At 32.5% G+C, this 22,572-nt stretch overlaps 1 protein-coding gene across 2 annotated transcripts in view; it reads left to right on the top strand.

Moving 5' to 3' along the window:
- RYR2 (ryanodine receptor 2) overlaps nucleotides 1-22,572 on the top strand; it is a 760,518-nt gene that overhangs the window by 496,461 nt on the left and 241,485 nt on the right. For both annotated transcript variants that reach the window (XM_056816085.1, XM_056816086.1), the window contains 6 exons: nucleotides 4,449-4,563; nucleotides 6,315-6,447; nucleotides 11,646-11,749; nucleotides 17,389-17,524; nucleotides 20,858-21,044; nucleotides 21,607-21,712. In XM_056816085.1, the coding sequence (XP_056672063.1) occupies nucleotides 4,449-4,563; nucleotides 6,315-6,447; nucleotides 11,646-11,749; nucleotides 17,389-17,524; nucleotides 20,858-21,044; nucleotides 21,607-21,712 (781 nt within the window). The remainder of the gene's footprint in view (nucleotides 1-4,448; nucleotides 4,564-6,314; nucleotides 6,448-11,645; nucleotides 11,750-17,388; nucleotides 17,525-20,857; nucleotides 21,045-21,606; nucleotides 21,713-22,572) is intronic.

The raw sequence follows: 22,572 nt of genomic DNA, 5'->3' as shown, positions 1-22,572 counted from the left end.
TTGGGCTAGATGACCTCTTAGGTAACTTTCAATTCAAGAAATCTATGATTTTGTATCATTTAAAAAAATTATACCTGTAATCAAGCTTTATAAGTCATATTTGTATGACATATATATAAAGAATGAGATAGAAAAATATGTTAAGAACCATTGAGGTTTATATTAAAAACAATTAATTACTTTTTTATTTTGTTTTTAACACCATGGCAGCATTCTTGTTACCTTTTTAGCATCTAGAAAATACTTATTTATAAGTTTCCTTTGAAATAAATTAAGCCTAAACAACTTGAATATTAAAGGTCACCCAATAAAAAATTAGAAGAGAACTTTCCTTGTGATTAAAGAAAAGTTTCTTAAACAAATAGGAAATAGAGTCAATCAAAAAAGATAAAATAGAGAGCAGCTGGAGGGCACAATGGATTGGGAGTCAGGCCTAGAGATAAGAGGTCCTAGGTTCAAATCTGGCCTGACACTTCCTAGCTGTGTGACCCTTAGCAAGTCACTTAGCCCCCATTGCCTTGCCCTTACCACTCTTCTGCCTTAGGACCTGGTACACAGTATTGATTCTAAGATGGAAGGTAAGGGTTTAAAAAAAAAGAAAGGATAAAGTAGATAATTTGGATTACATGGAAGAGAAAAGTTTTTTTATGTAGAATAAATCAAAGCAATTAGAATATGAGAGAAAGAGCTATTACCTAAAAAATATTTATATCAAATATCTCTGAAAAATATAGTTATATTTTCATGTCAGTTAGCAAAAGAAATAAAAGAACAAAAACTCAATTATTTTTCAAAAATTGTCATATTAGTGGTATGTGACTTTACTTAAAGTAAAATATTTACTTTTATTGACATTGATGTATAAAGTAATTTTACAACTTTTTAATTTTTTAAAAAACTCAGAACCTGCAAAATGTTCTCCTTTTGCTTCAGTTATGTATATTATTTTTTCATTGAGCTCATGAGATTTTGATATATTTCCTTTAATTCAACATGAAACAACACTTTATTACATCATCTGTTAAGTGTTCATTTAACAGTCCTTAGATTGTCAGTGACATTTAAATTAGGACATTAAAGAATGTTTAACTCACTTTTGGATCAAATTCTTAACTTTTCATGACCTAATATCTTGCAACATTCTATATTAATTTGAGAATTTCTATAATTCCAGAACAATTCTCTTTCTCAATTAATATATTTGTCAAAGTTCATACTTCCCTCATTGTAGACAGGATACCTAGGCCCAATGTAAATAAAATATTACTCAAAGCATTTTGAAGTGAATGTTTCACACTCTGATGAGAATCTAATGAGGACCTTATATACTTATCTGGAATTCTTAGAACAGTGGTTCTCAAATTTTTCCTTAGTGGTAGAAATCTTCCATTGAATCGAAACTTTGACAGACTGCTTGTTAGTAAAATCCTCTTAACAATTATTTCTAATACTTATTAATAACCATTATAAAGTTTTACTAAAAATGGACAAACAAATTTTGAGGTGTTTCAGGAATCTTTTTCAGACAGAACTGTCATATAATAGTTTTTTTGGTCTAGCCTTAAATGTAAAAAACAATTAGTTTCATCAGTGAAAATAAGCTTTTTCCAACCTTTAGCAATCTAGTTTTTTATCTGTCTTGCCTGTAATCAATTCTATGTTTATATTCTTATGAATAATGGCTAATAGTCTTAAAATGTTTTGTCTTTTATTGATACTTTGTTTTTATATTACATTTATTTCTGAATAGATCTCTTTTCTCCTCCTTTATCCATCAATCATTCTGTTATGCTTGGGCCCAACTCAAGTTCGTATCCTGTTAGTTAAAGTTTGTTGTTGGTTAGAAAGAAGGCACTCATAGATCTTTCTGCTCTCAACAAGGGAGGATTGGCTTAACTATATCACAGAAAGGATAGTCAGTAAAGATTTTCCAACTTAGCTTACACATATACCTGTCTCTATGTAACAAAAATCTGTCAAATATCCTTATGGTCAGCAGATCACAATGCCTGAAAAATAGTAGATGTTTAAAAAATATTGAATATCTACAGTGGCCTCAGGCTATCTTCAAAATTGAAGCATTGGAGTGGGCCTTTTTATACCCTTAGTGACCAAGAAATCATATCAGTTCAGTCAGAGGCTCAGTTAAGGCCTTGGTATCGCTTTGTAACCTCTTAGGGAAAACAACATCAACTTTATTTGCATGGGCTTATGATTTCATTAGGATGTTGCTCTTATAATACTGTCCCTTATTAAAAAGATTAACAAGAGAGTCACCTACAGCAATGGATGTGGATCTCTCCTCTCCTCTCCATCCACCCCCATGACTGGTCTTAGACCCTTCACTCCAGTGGCCCCCAGACCTCGGTTTCTCCCTCTGAATTGTTTCTCCCAAGGACTGGGACATTGGGGTTCTTATTTCTGCTTTTTAACTCAGGAGAGTTTGGATCTGATCTCTTCTGACATCCTCATGGAAAGGACTCAAGAGAGTTGGCAGGATAGAACAATAGAACAGTTAGAGATGCTTTCTTCCTGCCCCTTCCAATGAAAGATTCAGAATCAAGGAAAATCCCAACCCTGGAGAAGAATGGCCCTTTAGCCATTTCTCTCTGACTCCCATCTTAGGCTGTATGGGACTAATTTCCCAGGATGCTGGTTGTCCAGTTCTTAGGAAAGGGTTAGAGTTGTACTGAGTTCTTTTTTCCCCTCTATTCCTCAGCATCAAGGACCCTAGATCTACTGTGTGGGTCATGAAGAAATGGATAGAGGACAAAGGAACCTTGGAGTCTTAAGAATGAAGGGGAGGGAAAGCATAGGTTCAAGGGAGATAGATTCCCAAAGAGGGAGAAGAGAACAAGATTTCTCCCTTGGGGGAAAAGCCTTTTGCTACAATTTGTAACTTATTTTCTAAAGTCTATTTTGTAAGGTTTTATTTAAGTTTTAAAATAGGGAAAAATTCCTCAAAAAAAAAGGAAATTTTAAGGAAAAAAAGATTAATGATGAAAGAGAAAAGGCAGCTCAGCAAAAATAACTGACATTGACTGACAGGATATTTAGTCAGGATATTCAGTGTTTTATACTCATCTTCTCTCACCCCTTCAAGGAAGGGAAGTTCAGGTTCTGAACCCTTCTCTGAGGATAGGCTTTTACAAAGCGTTTTGATATCATGTTCATTTTTCTTTTTGTTTGTTCTTTCAATTTACATCATTGTAATCATTCTTTATATTGTTTTCCCAATAAATTGTTACAGTTATGCGAATTGAACTCCCTGCCCAAATTCCAATCTATCTTTCACATAAATGCCAAAATAATTTTCCTATGGTATAATTCTGATCATGTCACTCCCTCCTACTCAGTAAACTTCAGTGGCCCCCTATTTCTTCTAGGATCAGCTATAAGTTCTCTATTAATTAAAATTTCTCATAATTTAGCCCCTTCTATCTTCCATTCATTTTTCATGTCATCCATCTCTAGTTTTTAGTACTGTGGCACATAGTAGGTTTGTAATAAATGTTCATTGATTGTCTTGACTAGCTGTACACTCTACAGTTTTTCATTACTGTACTACTTGTTGTTTCTTACATTTAGTACTTCATCTCTTAACTCCTTGTGTATTTTTCTAAAAACACAGTGGTATTGAAATATGAATAACTATTCAGTCTCTCTGGAAGGCAGCTGCTTTAGAGAATGGACATAAACACTTTTCTAAGTTTTTATCTCCTTGACTTATTGTGACATTTACATACAAAATAAATGTTGAAGTTGGGGAATTGATTCTATTACTCAAGAATTCTAAAATGATACTTTTAAACAGTTTGGTAATTACCATATGAACATTATATGTAAATGAGATTTTTTTTAAACCCTTACCATCCGTCTTGGAGTCAATACTGTGTATTGGCTCCAAGGCAGAAGAGTGGTAAGGGCTAGGCAATGGGGGTCAAGTGACTTGCCCAGGGTCACACAGCTAGGAAGTAGCTGAGGCCAGATTTGAACCTAGGACCTCCCATCTCTAGGCCTGGCTCTCAATCCACTGAGCTACCCAGCTGCCCCCTATAAATGAGATTTTAACAAACTGCCTACATAATCAGTTTAAAAACACATTTTGGAAATAAAAGTTATACAATTAAAGAATCAAAGGTAAATGGAAATAAAATTTTCATAAATTGCATTGTAACTAATATATTACATATTTATTAGATGAATGAATAGATCTCACTATAAAAGTTTTGTGTCATTTTTATGAACTGTAAAATTTAATTTTTGTCAAGGAAAAATTAATACATTGAACTAAAGTTCTAAAATGTATTTATATTTGTATATTAATAAAAATCTTCTCTCAGTCATCAGGGTACTTATAACTTATAAAATAGAATAGTAGGTATTTTTCCCTGAAAATGTAATGATCGTTTATTAATTTTCTGTACCTCATTCCCTAATCCTTGTAGAGATATCATGAACAACAAAGTGTTTTACCAACATCCCAATCTGATGCGGGCACTGGGAATGCATGAGACAGTAATGGAAGTAATGGTCAATGTCCTTGGAGGTGGCGAGTCCAAGGTAAAGAGACAATCTGGGTATGCCACCACTTTTCACTCAGAAATCCATATTGGATTCCTATTGACTACTGAATAAATTTCTTCATTACCTGCCTTTCTGGGCTTTTTACAGTTTAATGCCAGTACTTTGCCAGTCTTATCACATGTTACTCATTTCCATTCACTTTATTCTCTAGCCAAAATGGATTGATTTCTTTCACCAGAGCACGTATTGTAACATTTCCATCATTGTGCCTTTCCTTAGATGCCTAGAATGTCCTGCCTTTCCTTTTTAGCCTATGTATCCTTTACAACCCAATTCAATACCACCTCTGTCACAAAGCCTCTCCTAATCCCACCCCACCCAGATCACTCTCACTCTCTTTCTCCCTTCCTCTCTCTTTCTCTGTCTCTCTATATCTCTGTCTCTTCCTTTCTCTCTGTCTTACACATGTGTACATGCACAAGCACACACACACACACACCTCACAAAAAGCTAGTCTCAAACTTTGGATGGCATTTGGTTTGTAGCAGCCTAATTAATATATCATGTATAAAGGTGTATTATATTTATCTTTGTCTTATCCCCCTACTAGATTATAACTTCCCTAAGCAGAAAGACTCTGTCCTTTACAACTTTGAATAAAAGTTCTTTTCTGCATTTAGTAGATGATTAATAATGTTTGGTAAATGTATTGAATTGATCAAAGAATAAACAGATGTTTGGGTGACATTTTTGAAGGTCAGTATGGTAAACAGTTTCTTAATCGTGATTTTCCTACTTGGAAATCCATTTGAAATCAGTCTTTCCACATTAATTTCTGGAAACTTTAGTCTCAGTTTGTGAGCTCTAAATTTAGTTTTCATGTCAGATAGTGGAACTTCAGTACTAGTTCCACTGTGAATTATTAGATAATTTTATCTTATTGAATGAACATTTCCTTCTTTTTACAGTGACAATAATATTAATTTTCCATTGTTGGTCTTATGAAGTATTTAAAATATTGATAAATTAATACTATATCTTAAATGCTTTAATTTGATCTTTAATAAGGCAAATTAAATTCTTTTCAATTGAACAAATGTATTAAATTCCTACTCTGTATAATATATTTTTAGAAGCTGAGGTCATAAATATTTTTAAAATCACTCTGTCTTTAAGAAATTTATTATATGAAAGGGAAATTATTAATGTATACAAGAAATTAGAATATATGTAATGAAGTGATTATTACAAAATTCTCCATGATACTATTTCCCAAGTCATATTTGATAGCCTTGTTGATAGAAATAATTCTTCATAAAACAAAATTCTAGGAGAATTAAAGAATTTGTGTAATAATTTATCAAAATTTATTGTAATGATTTTGAACTTCTTCCTATATTATGTATATCAGGATTCTACAACATTGTAGATCATTGTAGATCCTTGAGAATATTAAAGTTATAATAGTATTAAAAATTTTCAAAAATATATTTGTCATAAAATTTTATTGAGATTTTTAATAACATGAAACATATTTTCTGTTATAAAGTGCTCTTAACTATTTATAAATGTCTTTAAAATATAAATTTCATCCATGTTTATATGCTTAATCTACCTTTTGAGAAACATATTTTAAAAAATTACTAATATGTCTGTGTGTATATCTATAACATTGTAAGTCAAAAATATATTTAAATCATAAGACAGTTATTCATAAGTAGTTTGAATTAAGCTGTAATATTTGCTGTACATAGCTTTGCATTAACAGTAGTGTTTTTTTTATGTAGGAAATCACCTTTCCCAAGATGGTGGCCAACTGTTGTCGGTTTCTGTGTTATTTCTGCCGTATAAGCCGGCAGAATCAAAAAGCTATGTTTGATCATCTTAGTTATTTACTAGAAAATAGCAGCGTTGGTCTTGGTAAGTGAAAAGATTACTGTTTAAAAATATTTAGTATCCTATATTACTGAAGAAGAATAAGGATGTTAAATATATTATAATCTAAATTATCTTAAGTAGTTGTGATTTATTGTCACAAAAACAGATAACACATTTAATCTTTTTCTTACCTACTTAAAATTTTAAATATATTTTAAAATAATTTCAAAATTTTACTATGATTTAGTAAAATTACAAATAAAATCCTTAAGTATTATGCATGTATATATTACATATATGAAAGTAGTGTATAATATCTTTTCAGTAATTGAAATGATTATATGTTCCCATAGAGTCAGAAATTCCCTCTACTAGTACAGATCAGAATTTTCTGTGTATGGTCTATAACATGATGGTTACTAATGTTCTCTCACTTGCCATTTTTTTTTATATTATTGGTGAAGATCTCACAATTGTTTCATCTTTAGCACAGATCCTTTCTATGTATATTTAGTCTAATTTGGCTGTTTTTCCTCTCTTTGTGTTAGTGCCATTTCTGGGACTATGGTGTTAAGATCCAAATGTTCAGTGGAAGAAACAATTTGTTTCTTTATTTTTGAATTTTTTTCCATTAGTGTTCCCTTGCCATTTTTAACCTTGAAAATCCTTGAGTTGGTTTAGTTAGATCAGATTTTTTGTGGGAGTTTTTAAATTTGTTTTTATTTTCAACCACCTCTCACTGTTTTATGTGGCACCACTGTTTATAATCATCAATCATCCATCTTAGTAAGATTTTAGGAACTAGTTCCCATTTTTACTTTGTAAAGATTAAAATTTTAGGGGAGACTGAGGCAGGTAGAAATTAGTTTCTCTCTGCAAGGAGTATTATATTTTTATGAGGCTTATTAAAGGTTAAGGATTAAAGAAAATACAGAATAAGAAAGCACATGCCTAGGCCAGAGAGGCCTAGACAAGATAACCTCACATCATGAAAGAGCCGTGTCTACTCCAAAATGGAAGTCCAAAAGAAAGGCCAAGCCTATTCCCAACCAGGTTTAAATATCCCATCTCGCTCTCGGCCCAGGTGAGAATTCAATGAGATTAGAGGGCATTCTGGGGAAGTGGAGCAAGGATTTCTGGGGATTGAAGTCCTGGATTCGAGTCTATTTTTACAACTTCATGTTTCTTTTGGAAACCTTTCCATTTCTCTCTGGATGTTTGCTGACTTAGAAATTTTCTGAATTCTTTTGTCTCTTTGTTGTAGTCCTATTTCATCCTCAGTAACTGATGTTGGTTTATAAGAAGCAGTTATTTTATATTGATCTTTTTGTATGTAGTTACTATTAGTAGTACTAAAATGTGTGATGACCAACTAGCCTATGAAAGAGTATGGTTTTTTGGTTTGGGCAGAGATAAAACCTATCCTACCAAGTCTTTTCTTTACCTCTCCAAGGAGTGCCTGTGAGCCATTCTTCCTTTTTTTTTTTAAACTTCAGCTTTCTTCTTTCTTCTGGTTTTTTAAATAGTAAAAATGTCAAGACTGAAATTATTTGCCTCCTCCAGCCAAGTGTTCACTATTGGTCTTTGGTCAAGGATGTCACATTTAAATTGCCAAAACTAAAATTAAAATTTATTGGTCATTTAAAAGCTGAGATTCTTAGAACCCTCTGTCCCCTTTCTTGCCACTCTACTATCACTACCAGAGATTTATTGTACTGAGAGCCATTTCATATTTTCTTTTGTTCCCTGGGTTGTGCTTTTTTTGGTCACTACCAATTGACCAGCTTATTGGTGATTTACCTCTCCGTAGTTAGCTAGGTTGGTTCTCAGAAATCAGAGGAGGTCTATTGCCCTGCTCAAATCACATACCTTATATTGGATGCAATCAGCTCTTTACAGTTGATTAAGTTCTAGATATTTGTAATGCTCATTGGTAGAGAGTGAATGAATACCTTTGCAAAAAGGTCTCTCAATCTAATGATTCACTTCTTAAGTATATTTTCTTAATTTATATAAAAATTGTAATCAACATTCAGGCATTTATAAAGTACTTTATCTACATATTTAAATAATATGACATCAGATAATATAATTTTAAAAATCCACTTTAAAATATCAAAATTTACATTTTGAAACACATTATTTAGTAACCAAAAACAAAAAATAATAAAAAATGTATATTTCTAAATGCTTGAATCAATAAAATGGAGAAAGAAAAGACAATTTAATACACTAAAAAAAATCTTAAACATGAAATTAGAAATCCTAAAAATTAAAGGTAAAATCAATATAATGGAATTTATGGTGACCATTCAATTAAGAAATCAACATAGAAATTGGTTTTATGAAAAAAATTAACAAAATAGAAAAAATATTGGTTTATATGACTTCTTAAGAAGAGGAGAAAACCAAATCACTAGCATTAAAGATGAAAAGAGTGAATAGGCCACTAATGAAGATGAATTTAAAGCAATTATTAGGAGTTATTTTGCTCAATTATATGCAAAAAAATTTGCTTATATAAGTGAAATGGAAGAATACTTACAAAAAATAAACTGCCCTGACTATTAGGGGAGAAGATAAAATATCTAAAAAATCTATTTTAGAAAAAGAAATTGAATAGACCATAAATCAACTTCCTAAGCAAAAATCATCTGGACCACATGAATTTACAAGTGAATACTACCAAACATTTGAGCATCAACTAATTCCAATGTTAAACAAATTATTTGAAATAATAGGTAAAGAAGGAATTTTATCGAATTCTTTTAATGATACAAATATATTGCTGATACCTAAACCAGGAAGTGGAAAAACAAAAAGAAAAGTATAAACCAATTTAATTAATAAATGTAGGTGTAAAAATCCTAAATAAAATACTAGTTAGGAGATTATAATAATATATCACAAAGATTATACATTGTTATCAAATAGGATTTATAATAGGTATATTGGAATGGCTAATATAAGGAAAATTACCAAGATAATTGATTACATTATTAACAAAAATATTAGAAACTATGTGATTATATCAATACATAGAGAAAAAGTCTTTGATAAAATATAACATTCATTCCTATTAAAGCTATGGAAAAAATTTGTATAAATGGGGTTTTTAAAGTATACAAAACATCTACCTAAAATCATCAGCAAGTAATATTTGTTACAGGGACAAGCTATGAGTTTTGCCAATAAAATTAGGAGTGAATCAAGGATGACCAGTATTACAAATATTATTTAACATAGTATTAAAATGGTAGCAATAGTAATGAGAAGAAAAAGAAATTGAAGGAATCACAGAACAAAAAAGGTAATAAAACTGTCTCTATTTGTAGACCACATGATGGCATATATGTAGAAAATCCTAGAGATTCAACTAAAAAGTTAGTTGAAACTATCAATAGTTTTAGTAATGTAGTAGAATATAAAAGAAACCCACATGAATCATCAGCATTTTTATATGTGACTAACAAAACCCTGCAAGAAGAGATAGAGATACATTTAAGAAAAACCACAGATAGAATAAAATACCTAGTAGCATACCTGCCAAAACAAACCTAGGAACTAAATTAACATAGTCATAGAACATTTTTTACACAAATTTGGAAATATTCATTTGTTGATGGGCATAACCAACAAAAATAAAATGATAATACTACCTAATCTACTTATTAAATGCCTTCCCAATCAAATTATCAAAAAAACTATTTTATTCAACTAGAAAAATAATAAAACTCATTCAAAAGAAAAGAAAATTAAGAATATCAAAATAATTAATGAAAAAACAAATGAAAAAATTATATAAGTACCAGATTTTAAATTGTATTATAAAATAGTAATTATCAAAACTATCTGATACTGGATAAGAAATAGAAAGGTAGATCTATGGAATAAGACAGAAAGAGAACAAACAATAGTAAAATATTATAGTAACCTAGTATTTGACAAAAGCATATAAATCAAGATTTTGAGGATAAGAAATCACTATATGGCAAAAATAGTTGGGACAAGTAGGAAATATTTTGATAGAAATCAGGCATAGACCAATATCTTACACAGTTAACTAAGATAAGATCAAAATGGATACATGAACTAGATATAAAAGGAGTTATTAAAAGCAAATTAGAGGGATAGGGAACATATTACCTATCAGATTTATGGATAGGAGAAGAATTTAAAAGTAAACAAGAGATCTAGAGCATTGTCAAATGTAAAATGCATAACTTAAAGTACATTAAATTGAAAAGGTTTTGTATAAATAAAACAAGTGTTCCCTAGGTTAGAAGAAAACCAGAAAATTGAGGGAAGATTTTTTAGACAGCTTCTTGGATAGATGTCTCATATCTAAAATACAGAAAGAACATTGTCAAAGTTAAGAGAATAAGAGCTTTCCTCCAATTGATAATTGGGCAAAAGATATGAACAGATAATTTTCAGATGAAGAAATCAAAGCCATATATGGGTAAACATATGAAAAATATGCTCTAAATAACTACTGATTAGAGAATGCAAACCAAAACAATTCTAAGACATTATTTCATACCCTCAAATCAGCTAAAATGACAAATGGGTAAAAGGACAAGTAAAATGACAAATGAGTAAAAGGACAAGATGTCAAAAAAGGGAGACAAATATAATTTCTGGAACTGTGAACTGATCCACCCATTTTGAAAAACAATTTGGAATTATACACAGAGTGTTATAAAACTGTATATCCTTAAACCCAGAAATACCATTGCAGAAATACCATCTGCTTCCCAAGGAGATCAGGAAAAATGGGGAAAGAGCCTATATTCTCCAAAATGTTTATAGTATCTCTTTTAGTGGTGGAAAAGAATGGGAATTGAGGAGATGCTTATCAATTGGGGAATAGCTAAGCAAATTATGACATATGATTGTGATGGAATACTACTGAAACATAAGAAGCCATGCAGGCTAACTTGGGTGGGGGGGAACCTTGCAAAGAATTACATGGGATGATGCACAGTATAATGAATAGAACCAAGAGAACATTATATATAGCTACAAATTTAATACTTGAAGAATGTCACTTCCAGAGAAAGAACTGAAAAATGAAATCATGAAAGTCATAATCTCTATATACACATATATGTTTTATTGTATGATGCTTTCTCTGATGAAGGGAGGGAAGAGAGGGTAAGAGATACTTTAAAATATATTCTATTAATAAAAAAATGCAATTAAAATGTCCTTCTTTCACATCTTATGCATGTTGATAGCTTCCCCAGCAATGCGGGGCTCAACACCACTTGATGTGGCAGCAGCATCAGTAATGGATAATAACGAATTGGCTTTAGCTTTACGTGAGCCTGACCTGGAAAAGGTAAGTGATAATTCTGCCTTTTGTATTTATATATCTTCTCCTTTTTCATATTTTTCCTCCAGGCAATCAAATTTTTTCTAATATGTCCAACAAATATATATGATGAAGGACACATTATGCTTCATTTAATTATACCAACGTCCAAAGTAATATGATAGAGTAGATAAGGATTTATCCTTAAATTTAAGACTTTGGTTTAAGTTCTCATCTCATTATAGATTTGAACTATTAGTTAATTCTATGTGTTTTTCAATGTAAAAATTATTATTGTGATGTTATATTTGTTATAACTTTAACACTTACAAAAATTTATTCACAGCTTAATTATACTGCCATGACTTGTCTGCATTGAGTAAAATATACCAAGGCCATGTAGACTGAATAGAAATGTCTAAGTCATGGTAATTTTTCACAGGATCTTAAGAGTTAGAAGGGACTTCGCATCCTATGTAATCCAACTTGTATTTTAACAATAGTATCTTATACCATATTGACTTCAATACAGTACATATGCATTAAATATTTATTTTTTAACATACTGTATTAGGTACTGAGGATACAATGATAAAAATATGAAGTCTTCTGTTAAGTAGTTTATATTCTTTTGTAGCAGACTGGCTATCCAGACTTTGATTAAAGAACTCTAACAAGCAGAAATTTTTACACCTTTTGCTCCTGATTTTGCCTTTGGGGAACTAAAGAGAGCAAGTCTTAAACCTCCTTTTCTTCTTATGTAATCTAAACAACTCTATTTAGCTGATCCTCATATAGTTCCAAACTCCAAGGGCTAATTTTCTCCCATAGAAGTTTGGTCCCAAGTCTTGTCTCACTGTGAACACTTTAAAGTCTGTTCTCTAAAAAATCTAGTGGACTTTAATTACCATGCCCAGATTTCCCCTCTTCTATCACAAAACAAGTCACTTTTCTTCAAGACTGTCATAATTTACACCTAAAACCATTTCTTTCTTATTGGTGAAAATAGAATACAGAGTAAAATTTCCATTTGATTCTTCCATTATTTGAAGAATTAAATTATAAAGGGAAGTCAATATTTTAGCAATTCTCTTTTTTTTTTCCAGAAAGTACATTTTACTTATGACAGGCATCTAGACTCTTTTTCAAATGCCTCATTTATTTCATCTTTCTGATTAGGTAGTCTTGAATATAAACTGAAGATTCTATCTCTTCTATTTATGCCTCCATTGATCTTCACTCAGAAGCCCTCCATTAGTATTTTCCCATCTATCGTTCTTAGATTTCCAGTACTTGTTACAGTATCTGTGTCAAGAAATGTTATCAACAACTGTTTTTTGACTGATTATCTTTCTTGTATTCTAATTTCTTAGATTAAGACTAGTATCCCTTCCTGTCAAGATCTGAATTCTGCCTCAGTTATCCACTGTGTTAGTTATCTCTCTGTGATTTATGTCATCTGCATTTTTGATGGGCATACAATAGATACTTTTATATAAGTAGTTGAAAATAATAGGGCCAACAATAAATCCCAGAGGCATTCCACTAGTCTTACTTATATTTTTTTTCATCTTCTGTGTATGAATAGGTTTGGTCACTTTGTCAGATACTTTCTAGAAGTTTAATTAAACTATATAAAATTGCTCCCCTGGTCTATCCATCTTGTTAGCCTTTCAAAAAAAGGGGAATGAACTGAATATATGAGCTTATTCTTTATTAACACATATTGATTCAGTGGTAAATATTTCAGTTTGTTCTCTGATCTCTTCAGTAGAGGCCTTATTAACAGTATTTGTGATCAAAAGCATGCAAAATTTATTGAGTTTTTGGCCACAGATTCCAATTATTTTCTATAATGGCTATACTAATTCAAAGTTCTACTAATGTTATGCTAATTTCCATGATTTATCACAGCCATTCCAACACTTACCACTTTTTTATCTTTGTAAATATAAAGAGTGTGAGTTGGAATCTTTTAAAATCCATTCAATTGGAAATTCTTTAATTATTAGTGATTTAGAGTTTTTTTTCATATGTTAATGTGGGCATTTGATAATGTGGGCATTTTCCTTGAGAATAGCCTATTTATATGCTTTGACCATTCCATGTTTTTTCAGGAACATGCCATATTTGGGTATCCATTTTACATTTTGTTCCTATCAAAAAGAAGTAGCATAATGAATAGAATGATGGACTTGGAGTCAAGAAGACCCAAATCTTAATTCAGCTTCAGAGTTACTAGCTGTTCAGAAATTTACTACCCTGGGCAAGTTATCTAACCTTTCTTAGCTTAAATTTCCTCAAATACAAAATGGTAATAGAACCTAATTCACATGGTTGTTGTGAGGATAAAATAAATAATATATGTAAATCATTTCATAAACTTGAAATAACTATATTGATATTTTCTATCATTCTAAATGCATTTTAAGGCAGCTGTGCTTTTTGTCTCCCTCATTTTTCTTATAGATGCCGTCCAAGGTCTTTTCAACTCTAAATCTATGTGATATTTTGCATATTTTGCATGTGTGGCACTTTTTCTTCTTCATTAGGAATATTTTTTTCTTGTTTACATTTTCAGAATTTCATTCTTAAGAATGTTACCATTCTCCTTATAGACTGTAAAAGTTTTAGGCCATAGTGTAGTGGAAAGAGTCTGGGATTTGAAGTCAGAGGATGTAATTTTATAGCCTGGATTGCTACTTTTTGTGATTAGGGGCAGTTTATTAAACCTCTCTGGGACTCAGTTTTCTCATTTGTAAAAAGGGAGATTGGTTGGGGATGGGGCAGGATTATATCAAAAGTCCTTTCTCATTTTAAATCTAAATTCTTTTGAATCTTTCTAACTTGCCAGTAGATTATAAGAATCATAGTATTTCTGTATTTGTATCCTATGCACCTAGCACAGTGCCTGTTACATAATAGAAATAATGAATGTTCATTGTATGGACTGGAATTGAATCTTAATCTCTTTGGAATTTGCTTTTCTGACTCTAGTATGTCCATCAGACCATTTCTTGCTTTATCTTTGTCTTTATCTTATATTCTAAGGTTTAGTCTTATCTTTGTTCATTCTTGTAACAGTGGGAGTTCACTAATTCCTCTCTTTTCCAGATCCCAAGCAAATCTATATCTAAATCTATATCTATATCCATATAAATACATATTTTCTTGGATGTATATATACATATGTGTGTATATATATATGTATGTACATATATATATATATATATATTCATAGGTATACTCTGCTCCTTTCTAGGAGCCCCTCACTAATAGATATTAAACCAGAATGCAAAAATGAAAACACTCTTTTGAGACATCATTTCCTTAATTACTTTTTCAATTTCCAGATATTCCTTTGACTTCTAATTCCATTGTCTCCTTTTGGTCAGCAATGATGAAATATATTCTGTGACACTAATACCTTCATATTCTTGCCCAGGATTTCATAATCTCATTTAATCGCTAGGTTTCTGCTTGCAATATCATTTGTCTGTATGACATTCACCAGAAGTCTATGGTGGAAATCAGGCTTGACAAGATTTTTTCCCTAACACTTGACTGTTCTAATGGTAGCATTGTTTCAATAGAGAGCTCCATTAGTATTTCCCAGAGGGAGCAACCAATCATCACTATTAGGAAAAGGATTCTACCATGACAGTACTTATGGATTCCTATCACCCTCAATGCAAAAGCTATTCTTTCTTTAAAATATTTATTTAACTTTATTTGAGAAAAAGAAGATAAGAACTCATTCTGCACTAAAAAAAAAAACAACAATCCTTAACTATTAGAAAACAGAACCCCAGAATTATAGAATTTTAGAACTAGAAGGAATATCAGCATTCATAGAGTCCAACCATTGCCCCAAAGGAATGCTCAGTTTAGCATATACTGTAAGTAGCTGTCCACCATCTATTTGAAGACCTCTAGTAAGAGAAGACTTCCTAATACAGCCCACCTTGGAATAGCTCTAATTGCTTTCTAAATCTTCATGTAATCAAACTTAAATTTAGCCCTTTTTAACTTCTGTCACTCCTGGTTGTTCCCTATGGGAATAAATAGAACAAGACTATTTCCTTTCCAATATGAGAGCCTTTCTTTACTCAAAGACAGCGATCATGTTACCATTGAGTCTTCTTTTATCCAGTTTAAACATGCCCAATTTGTTTAATATGTTTTCATGAAATAGATTCAAGGTCCTTCATCATCCTTGTTTCCTGTTCCTGGTCATTCTCTATCTTATCAATATTCTCCTTAAACCATGGCACCCAGAAATGAACAGTATTCCAGATATGAATAGAATTGGGTAGACTACAAAGGAACTATTACCTCTACACTATGCCTTCCATAAAAAGCGCTAAATACTATTAGTTCTTTTTGAACCTGAGAGCCTTTAAAGCCTTTAGGTTAAAGGCTAATTCATAGCTCTTGGTTGTTTGAAGTCTTTTTATCCCTTTTGTAGAGTACTCAAGAAGTTTTGCTTAGGCATGCTGTAGTTTCTTTGCTAGTATTCTATGGATCCATGTATCTATGTGCTTTGCTCCCAATGCAAATATTGCCTTCAGCTGATCCAAGGATGTTCCTAGTTCATTGTTATGAATATTTTGATTCCATCAGTTCTTTCAGTCCTCTACTTTCAAGATCCTCAACTAAGCAAAAGAGGAGAAGGAGAGGTGGGGCATTAGGGGAAAAAGACATGAGCCCAAACTGAAACCATTAGGGTGGTTAATTAAATCATTAGCCCACTCTTTTAAATGGGTATGTATGCTTTTCACTGCATTATGCTATCACCCTCAATGCTAAAGCTATTCTTTCTTTAAAGTATTTATTTAGCTTTATTTGAGAATTTTTAAAAATTGCACTTGACTTTCTTTCTTAGCTCTCTCGCTAGGAAGGAGCTCTTGATTCAATAGCCAAGCATTATCTAGAATAAGGAACACATTTTTTCTCCTTGAAACTCATTTGCCATTACCACTAGCATAATGAACCATAACCATATCCTCTTATTTCTTTTGCTTCCATAATTTATACAATTTTTCTGTTTTTGAAAAGAAGTTATTTCCCTTTTATGTCTCTACTGAAGTTCTTTACCCAAGGCTAGAGGTTATATTACATAACTTATAAAATCCAATTACTATTAGCCATAGCTTAAGATAGTGGTTCGACTTAAGGAGATAATAGATAACAGTTTTCTTTGATCACCAAAATATTCTTTACAGAAATAGGACTTTATGAAAAGAAAATTAAAAGTAAAAATTTAAAAGAGGCTGAGCTTGTTATTCTATATAAAGTCATAGATTCTAGAATACATTTTTTTAGGCACTTACCTTGGATAATTAACCATATTTTATTGTTTTTGGCCAGAGTATGTAAGAGGCCCTTCAGGAAAGATCTTTAGGCAAAGACAATTTAAAGTGAACTGATCAGTACACAAAGTTATATCCTGAGTCTCCTAAAATGTTAATATGTTTGGATATCATAGAATTCTTGTCATATTATTGAATTTTTATATCTTTCCTATTTATTTATCATGTATAGACTTCCTATGATTTGACTGATAACAAATATCATGCTTAGTAATACTTTCACTAAAAGCTTCCCAAAACTATTTTATCAGCAGAAACTCTACTGATACTTTATGCATATTGCATTATTTTCAGGTAGTTCGCTACCTAGCTGGTTGTGGATTACAGAGCTGCCAGATGTTGGTTACAAAAGGTTACCCAGACATTGGCTGGAATCCAGTTGAGGGGGAGAGATATTTGGATTTTCTCAGATTTGCTGTCTTCTGTAATGGTATGCATTTAAATTTGGGTTTGAGATGGAAAGACACTATTGAACTTGCATTTAAATTGATATTGAAAGCATGAAGATCATCTTTGAGGTTTCATAAGGTGAAAATAATTTAGTATAATATTTAATAAATACATAGGTATTCCTTTATTTCTCACACAGAGATTTATCTCTTAGGAAGCTGGTTACACAATGGATAGAGCTATCTTGGACCTAAAGTCAGGAAGACTTCTCTTCCTGAGTTCAAGTCTGGTCTCTGGAATTTACTACCTATGTGATCCTGGGTTAACCCTGTTTGCCTTATTTCCTCATCTGTAAAATGAGCTAGAGAAAGAAATGGCAAACCACTTTGCCAAGAAAACCCCAAATTGGTTTCATAAAGATTCACACATAATTGAAACAACTGCATAATAATAACAATTTATTTCTTAAAATATTTATATTGTGCTCAAAGCTTAATTACTAAATTACAGTGAATTATTGTACAGTAGGGATATCTTTGCCAGGGATAAGTTCTAAGATTACCATAGGTAACTAAAACTGCAGATATAAGTGAACACCTGCTGACCCCATGTATAACATGATTTTATTATACATATATGTATAACAAAGTTTAATTGAAAAATTAAATACACAGTAAGACATTACCAGCCTTAAACATAGTAAAATCAAATACATTATACATTATTATACTGAGCTGTACAGTAGTCATCCCTTATCTGCCAGGAATATATTCTAAGATCCCACAGTGGATACCTGAATTCACAAAGAGTTCTCACTTTAACTTTTAATACCTATATTAACTTTACTGTATAGAACTATGCTCTCACTCTCTCTCTGCTCTTCCCTTTGGCTCAGTGCTCTGTGGCCTTCTATCTCCTTACAAAACAGAAGAAAATAAACAATCAACAACAACTACAACAACAATAACAACAAAAATGGATTAACCAGGGTTTGAAGAGACTTCTGCTGCTGAGGGCAGACCATTGGAAGCACAGACTAAAGAGATTTTTCTGCTCACCCAAACACTGTCCTGCTCACCTTTGCCTTCCATTGGTGCATGCTAGGGCCCTTCTCTGTGTCCTTGAGACTTGTGCTGGCCCCCTCCCTCATCTGTCAGCAGCCCCCTTCGTGCCTCCTTCATTCCCCCAGAATGATCATGGGTAACTGGAATCAGAGAAAGGGAAACCACAGATAAGGAGGAAATACTATACTTTCAACTGGGTTCTAATAAAACCTGCATAAAATAATCCTTTTAATTGCTTTATTACTTTGAAATTTGACTCTCATCAAAAGTTGGTTTTTGAAAATGTTATCTGAATGTACCCTAATTTCCACTCCTTTTTGGCGATATGAGTGACAGGGGACTGACTGCACAGGGAAATGTGAGAAGCCTTTTCATTGAGTCATATCAAAGGGGCACACAGGCAAACATGACCAGCTTCTCCTAGAGAAGCTTCTCTATATGCCAAACATATATGCTTTGATCCCCCTTAGAAAAACCATAACCAGTTGATATCATCATCATAATAATACTAACCATCTCTTAGGTTTTCTTTAAGTTGGTTCCTCTCCTAAGAAAGTTTTGCCTTGAAAGTATTGGAGGCAAACCTGTACTTGGGACCAGGCCCATAGAATGCTGAATATCTTGTGTGATAATAAGGTCCTTCTGCTATAATAATATTTTTCCTGATCCTCTCTGATTTTGGGGGTGAAGCCCTAATAAAGAATAGTTTATTATTCTTTAAAGCTTTTTCTTTCTACTTTTCAAGTTGACCGTTCAAACAACAACAAAAAAAGATCCTAATATTATCAAATGAAGAGAATAATGCATGTGTTTTCATATATACATATATATTTAAAATATACATTTACACATATAATTTATATATGTATATACTTTAAAAAGTGAATAATGGTTCATTTAAAAATTTTTAAATCAATGTTTGTTTTCAGTTCTGTTTTTAATTTGGCATCTTCCACTTTTGAAAAACCTAAATTATTTTTTTTAACCCTACTTTCCATCTTAGAATCAATACTATGCTTTGGTTCTAAGGCAGAAGAGTGGTAAGGGCTACCCTGGGCAAGTGACTTGCCCAGGGTCACACAGATAGGAAGTGTCTGGGGTAAAATTTGAGCCCAGGACCTCCCATCTCTGAGCCTGACTCTCAATCTACTGAGCCACCCAGCTGTCCCCCCAAAACCCAAATTCTTGGTAAAGATAAATAAAAAATATTACCTCTTTGTAACTTCCATTGCTCTTTATTCTCTCCTCTTGGAACAAATGGAACAAGGCTAATTCCTTTCTAATGTGATAGCCCAGTAATGGTGAACCTTTTTGAGAAGTAGTGTCAGGTCCCACCCCACCCCACTCCCTAGACCAAGGGCTGTGCCTGCCCCCCACCAGAGACTGAATGCCATGCTCCATCCTCCCACCCCAGAGACCAAGTGCCACACTCTACTCCTTACCCTAGACAGGGGAGGGATGAAGCACTTCCATTGTGCTGCTGGGTAGAGGGACAGGTGATGAAGGAGAGTGACTTGAGTGCTCTACTCCCTTCCAGCTCTGTCACCTGTGAACCATCCTCCTTATTGCCTGTGTACTCCCACTGGGATGCTGGGTAGAGGGGTAGGTGATGTGAAAAAATGTTGTCAGGTACAGGGGAGAAGGGGAAGGGAACATCTCTTTATAAGTCTCTCTGCCTTTCTATTAACAAACTCTGCTGGGGCAGGGGGCAAGGATGGCCCGCAAGACCAAACAGAACACTCTGCATGCCATCTTTGGCACCTGTGCCATATGTTTGCCATCACTGTGATAGCCATTTATATACTCAAAGACAGTTTTCATGTTCCTGTTCCCCCTGAGTACTCTCTTATCCAGATTAAATATACCCAATTTCTTCAGTCTGTTTTCATATGACTTATATTCCATACTCTCCTCCATATTAATTTTGCCCTTCTGGCCATTTTCTATCTTAATATTCTCCTTATTCTGACACCCAGAACTGAACAGAGTACTCCATATATGGTCAGACTGGAACAGAATAGAAACATTCTTACCTCCAGTCTGTATTGCTGTTGTTATTGTTGTTGAAGGAAGTCGCAGATACCATTAGCTTTTTTTGGCTCTTGTGTCACATCACACTGCCTACTCAAATGGAATTTATTGGCCACTAAAACCCCTAAATCATTTTTCAGAAAGCTAATTAATAGTTCTTGGTTGTTGGAAATCTTTTTTTCACCCTTTTCAAGCCGTTCCAAACTTTGGTCTGAAATAAATTATTTTGAAAATGACAAACATTTGCATTTGCTTTTCCCCCCCATATATGTTTCTAGGGGAGAGTGTGGAAGAAAATGCAAATGTTGTGGTCAGATTGCTAATTCGGAGACCTGAGTGTTTTGGTCCAGCCTTAAGAGGGGAAGGTGGCAATGGTCTCCTTGCAGCCATGGAAGAAGCTATAAAAATTGCAGAAGATCCTACTAGAGATGGTCCATCACCTACTAATGGATCCAGCAAAACCCTGTATGTCTAAAATTTTTTTCTTATATTTTCTTTGGTAAACATAGTAGTTGATTTTCATCAAATTAAAAGTAATTTATTTTCATTCTTTTAATTTCATTGTCAATTAAGAACTTAAAATTTCTCCTCCACTTAAATATTGGTTTATATACACTGAAGAAAGCTTTGAAGGATGGTGTTTGAATGGGTTCAATATATGAATGAATACAAATAATTTATTAAATGTTAACTACGTGCAAAACACTCCGATACATACCAGGGATACAAATACAAAGTTAGACAATCGATGCCTTCAAAGAATTACATTCTAATGAGAATGGCCAAAGAAGGGAAATATGTTCTGGGAAATCACAAAAATAGTGAATGGAATCATTGAGCTGTCTATTTAACACACCTTTTTTAGAGGCAATGATTGATTACAGATCTCAGGGAAAGAGATGTGGGTAAAAGGGAAATATGGTAAGTGAACTAGAATGAACAACTTGGCATTCACATTCCTCTGAGAACAATTGCTTCAAATAGTACCCATTGATCTTCTCTGTTTTCTTTGATAAATGAATAAAAGTGATTTGGCAGCAGAAGAAGATGATACCATCCACATGGGGAATGCTATAATGACCTTTTATGCAGCTTTGATTGACCTTCTAGGACGCTGTGCTCCTGAAATGCATGTAAGTTGGCTCGTTTTACTTAAATTTCCATGCTTCAGCTAGTCATATTAAATCAGTAGTTGATAGTATAGTCATTGGATGATTATATAAACAGGGGTATCCTGGAGCCAGTTCATAGTGGCTTATTAAATTTTGTTAAATTGTTAAGTTGTTAAATTTTTAGCATGAGCATTTACCAGTTCAGAAATCAGCAAATTCTGCAATTCAGGATTTGATTTATTGTTTTGTTGATTGTCTAGGCTTAACAAAGTAATGTAAAAAATGTTAATTCACATTAAAGTTAGAAGTATGTCAAACAAATTTTTTTCTTCAGTGTAGTTGTTAGAAATTTACCAGCACACTACTGTATAAAATTGTGAATTATGCTTTCTAAATGGTGATCATTAGATTGTTTTCATATTTTTAAAATTGTTCCCTATTTCTATGGAATTTTTAATGGGTGAGCAGGAGAGAACAAAATATTCATGTCTGTATTGTCATAATCAGTCTAAAAGTAGCCAAATGATGCTCCTCTTGCCCCATTAAAAATTAATGACAAATTACTGCCTGAACAGAATTTGATTTTAGTTTGTTATGACTGGTATTTCTTAAGTGTTGTGAACATTATTAATGAAGCCTAAATGTAATTCATTAAAGAGAATAATTACAGATTTTACCCGTACATATTTTACAAAGAAAATAAAGAACAATTGTTTTGCATCACTGTTCTCCCATTCTCCTTCCTACAGTAAGATAGCCAAGTGTTCTTGTTAAATGAAGTCTTCATAAGAATGTTTTTTACTTCTGAATACAATTAGATTAAAATAAATTATTGGACAACTGTTTTCTTCCAACTATAATGTGGAGAAAGAATTTAAAAC

Source organism: Monodelphis domestica, chromosome 2 (assembly GCF_027887165.1).
Source record: "Monodelphis domestica isolate mMonDom1 chromosome 2, mMonDom1.pri, whole genome shotgun sequence".
Classification (NCBI taxonomy): domain Eukaryota; kingdom Metazoa; phylum Chordata; class Mammalia; order Didelphimorphia; family Didelphidae; genus Monodelphis; species Monodelphis domestica.
This window is presented reverse-complemented; position numbering and strand designations above follow the sequence as displayed.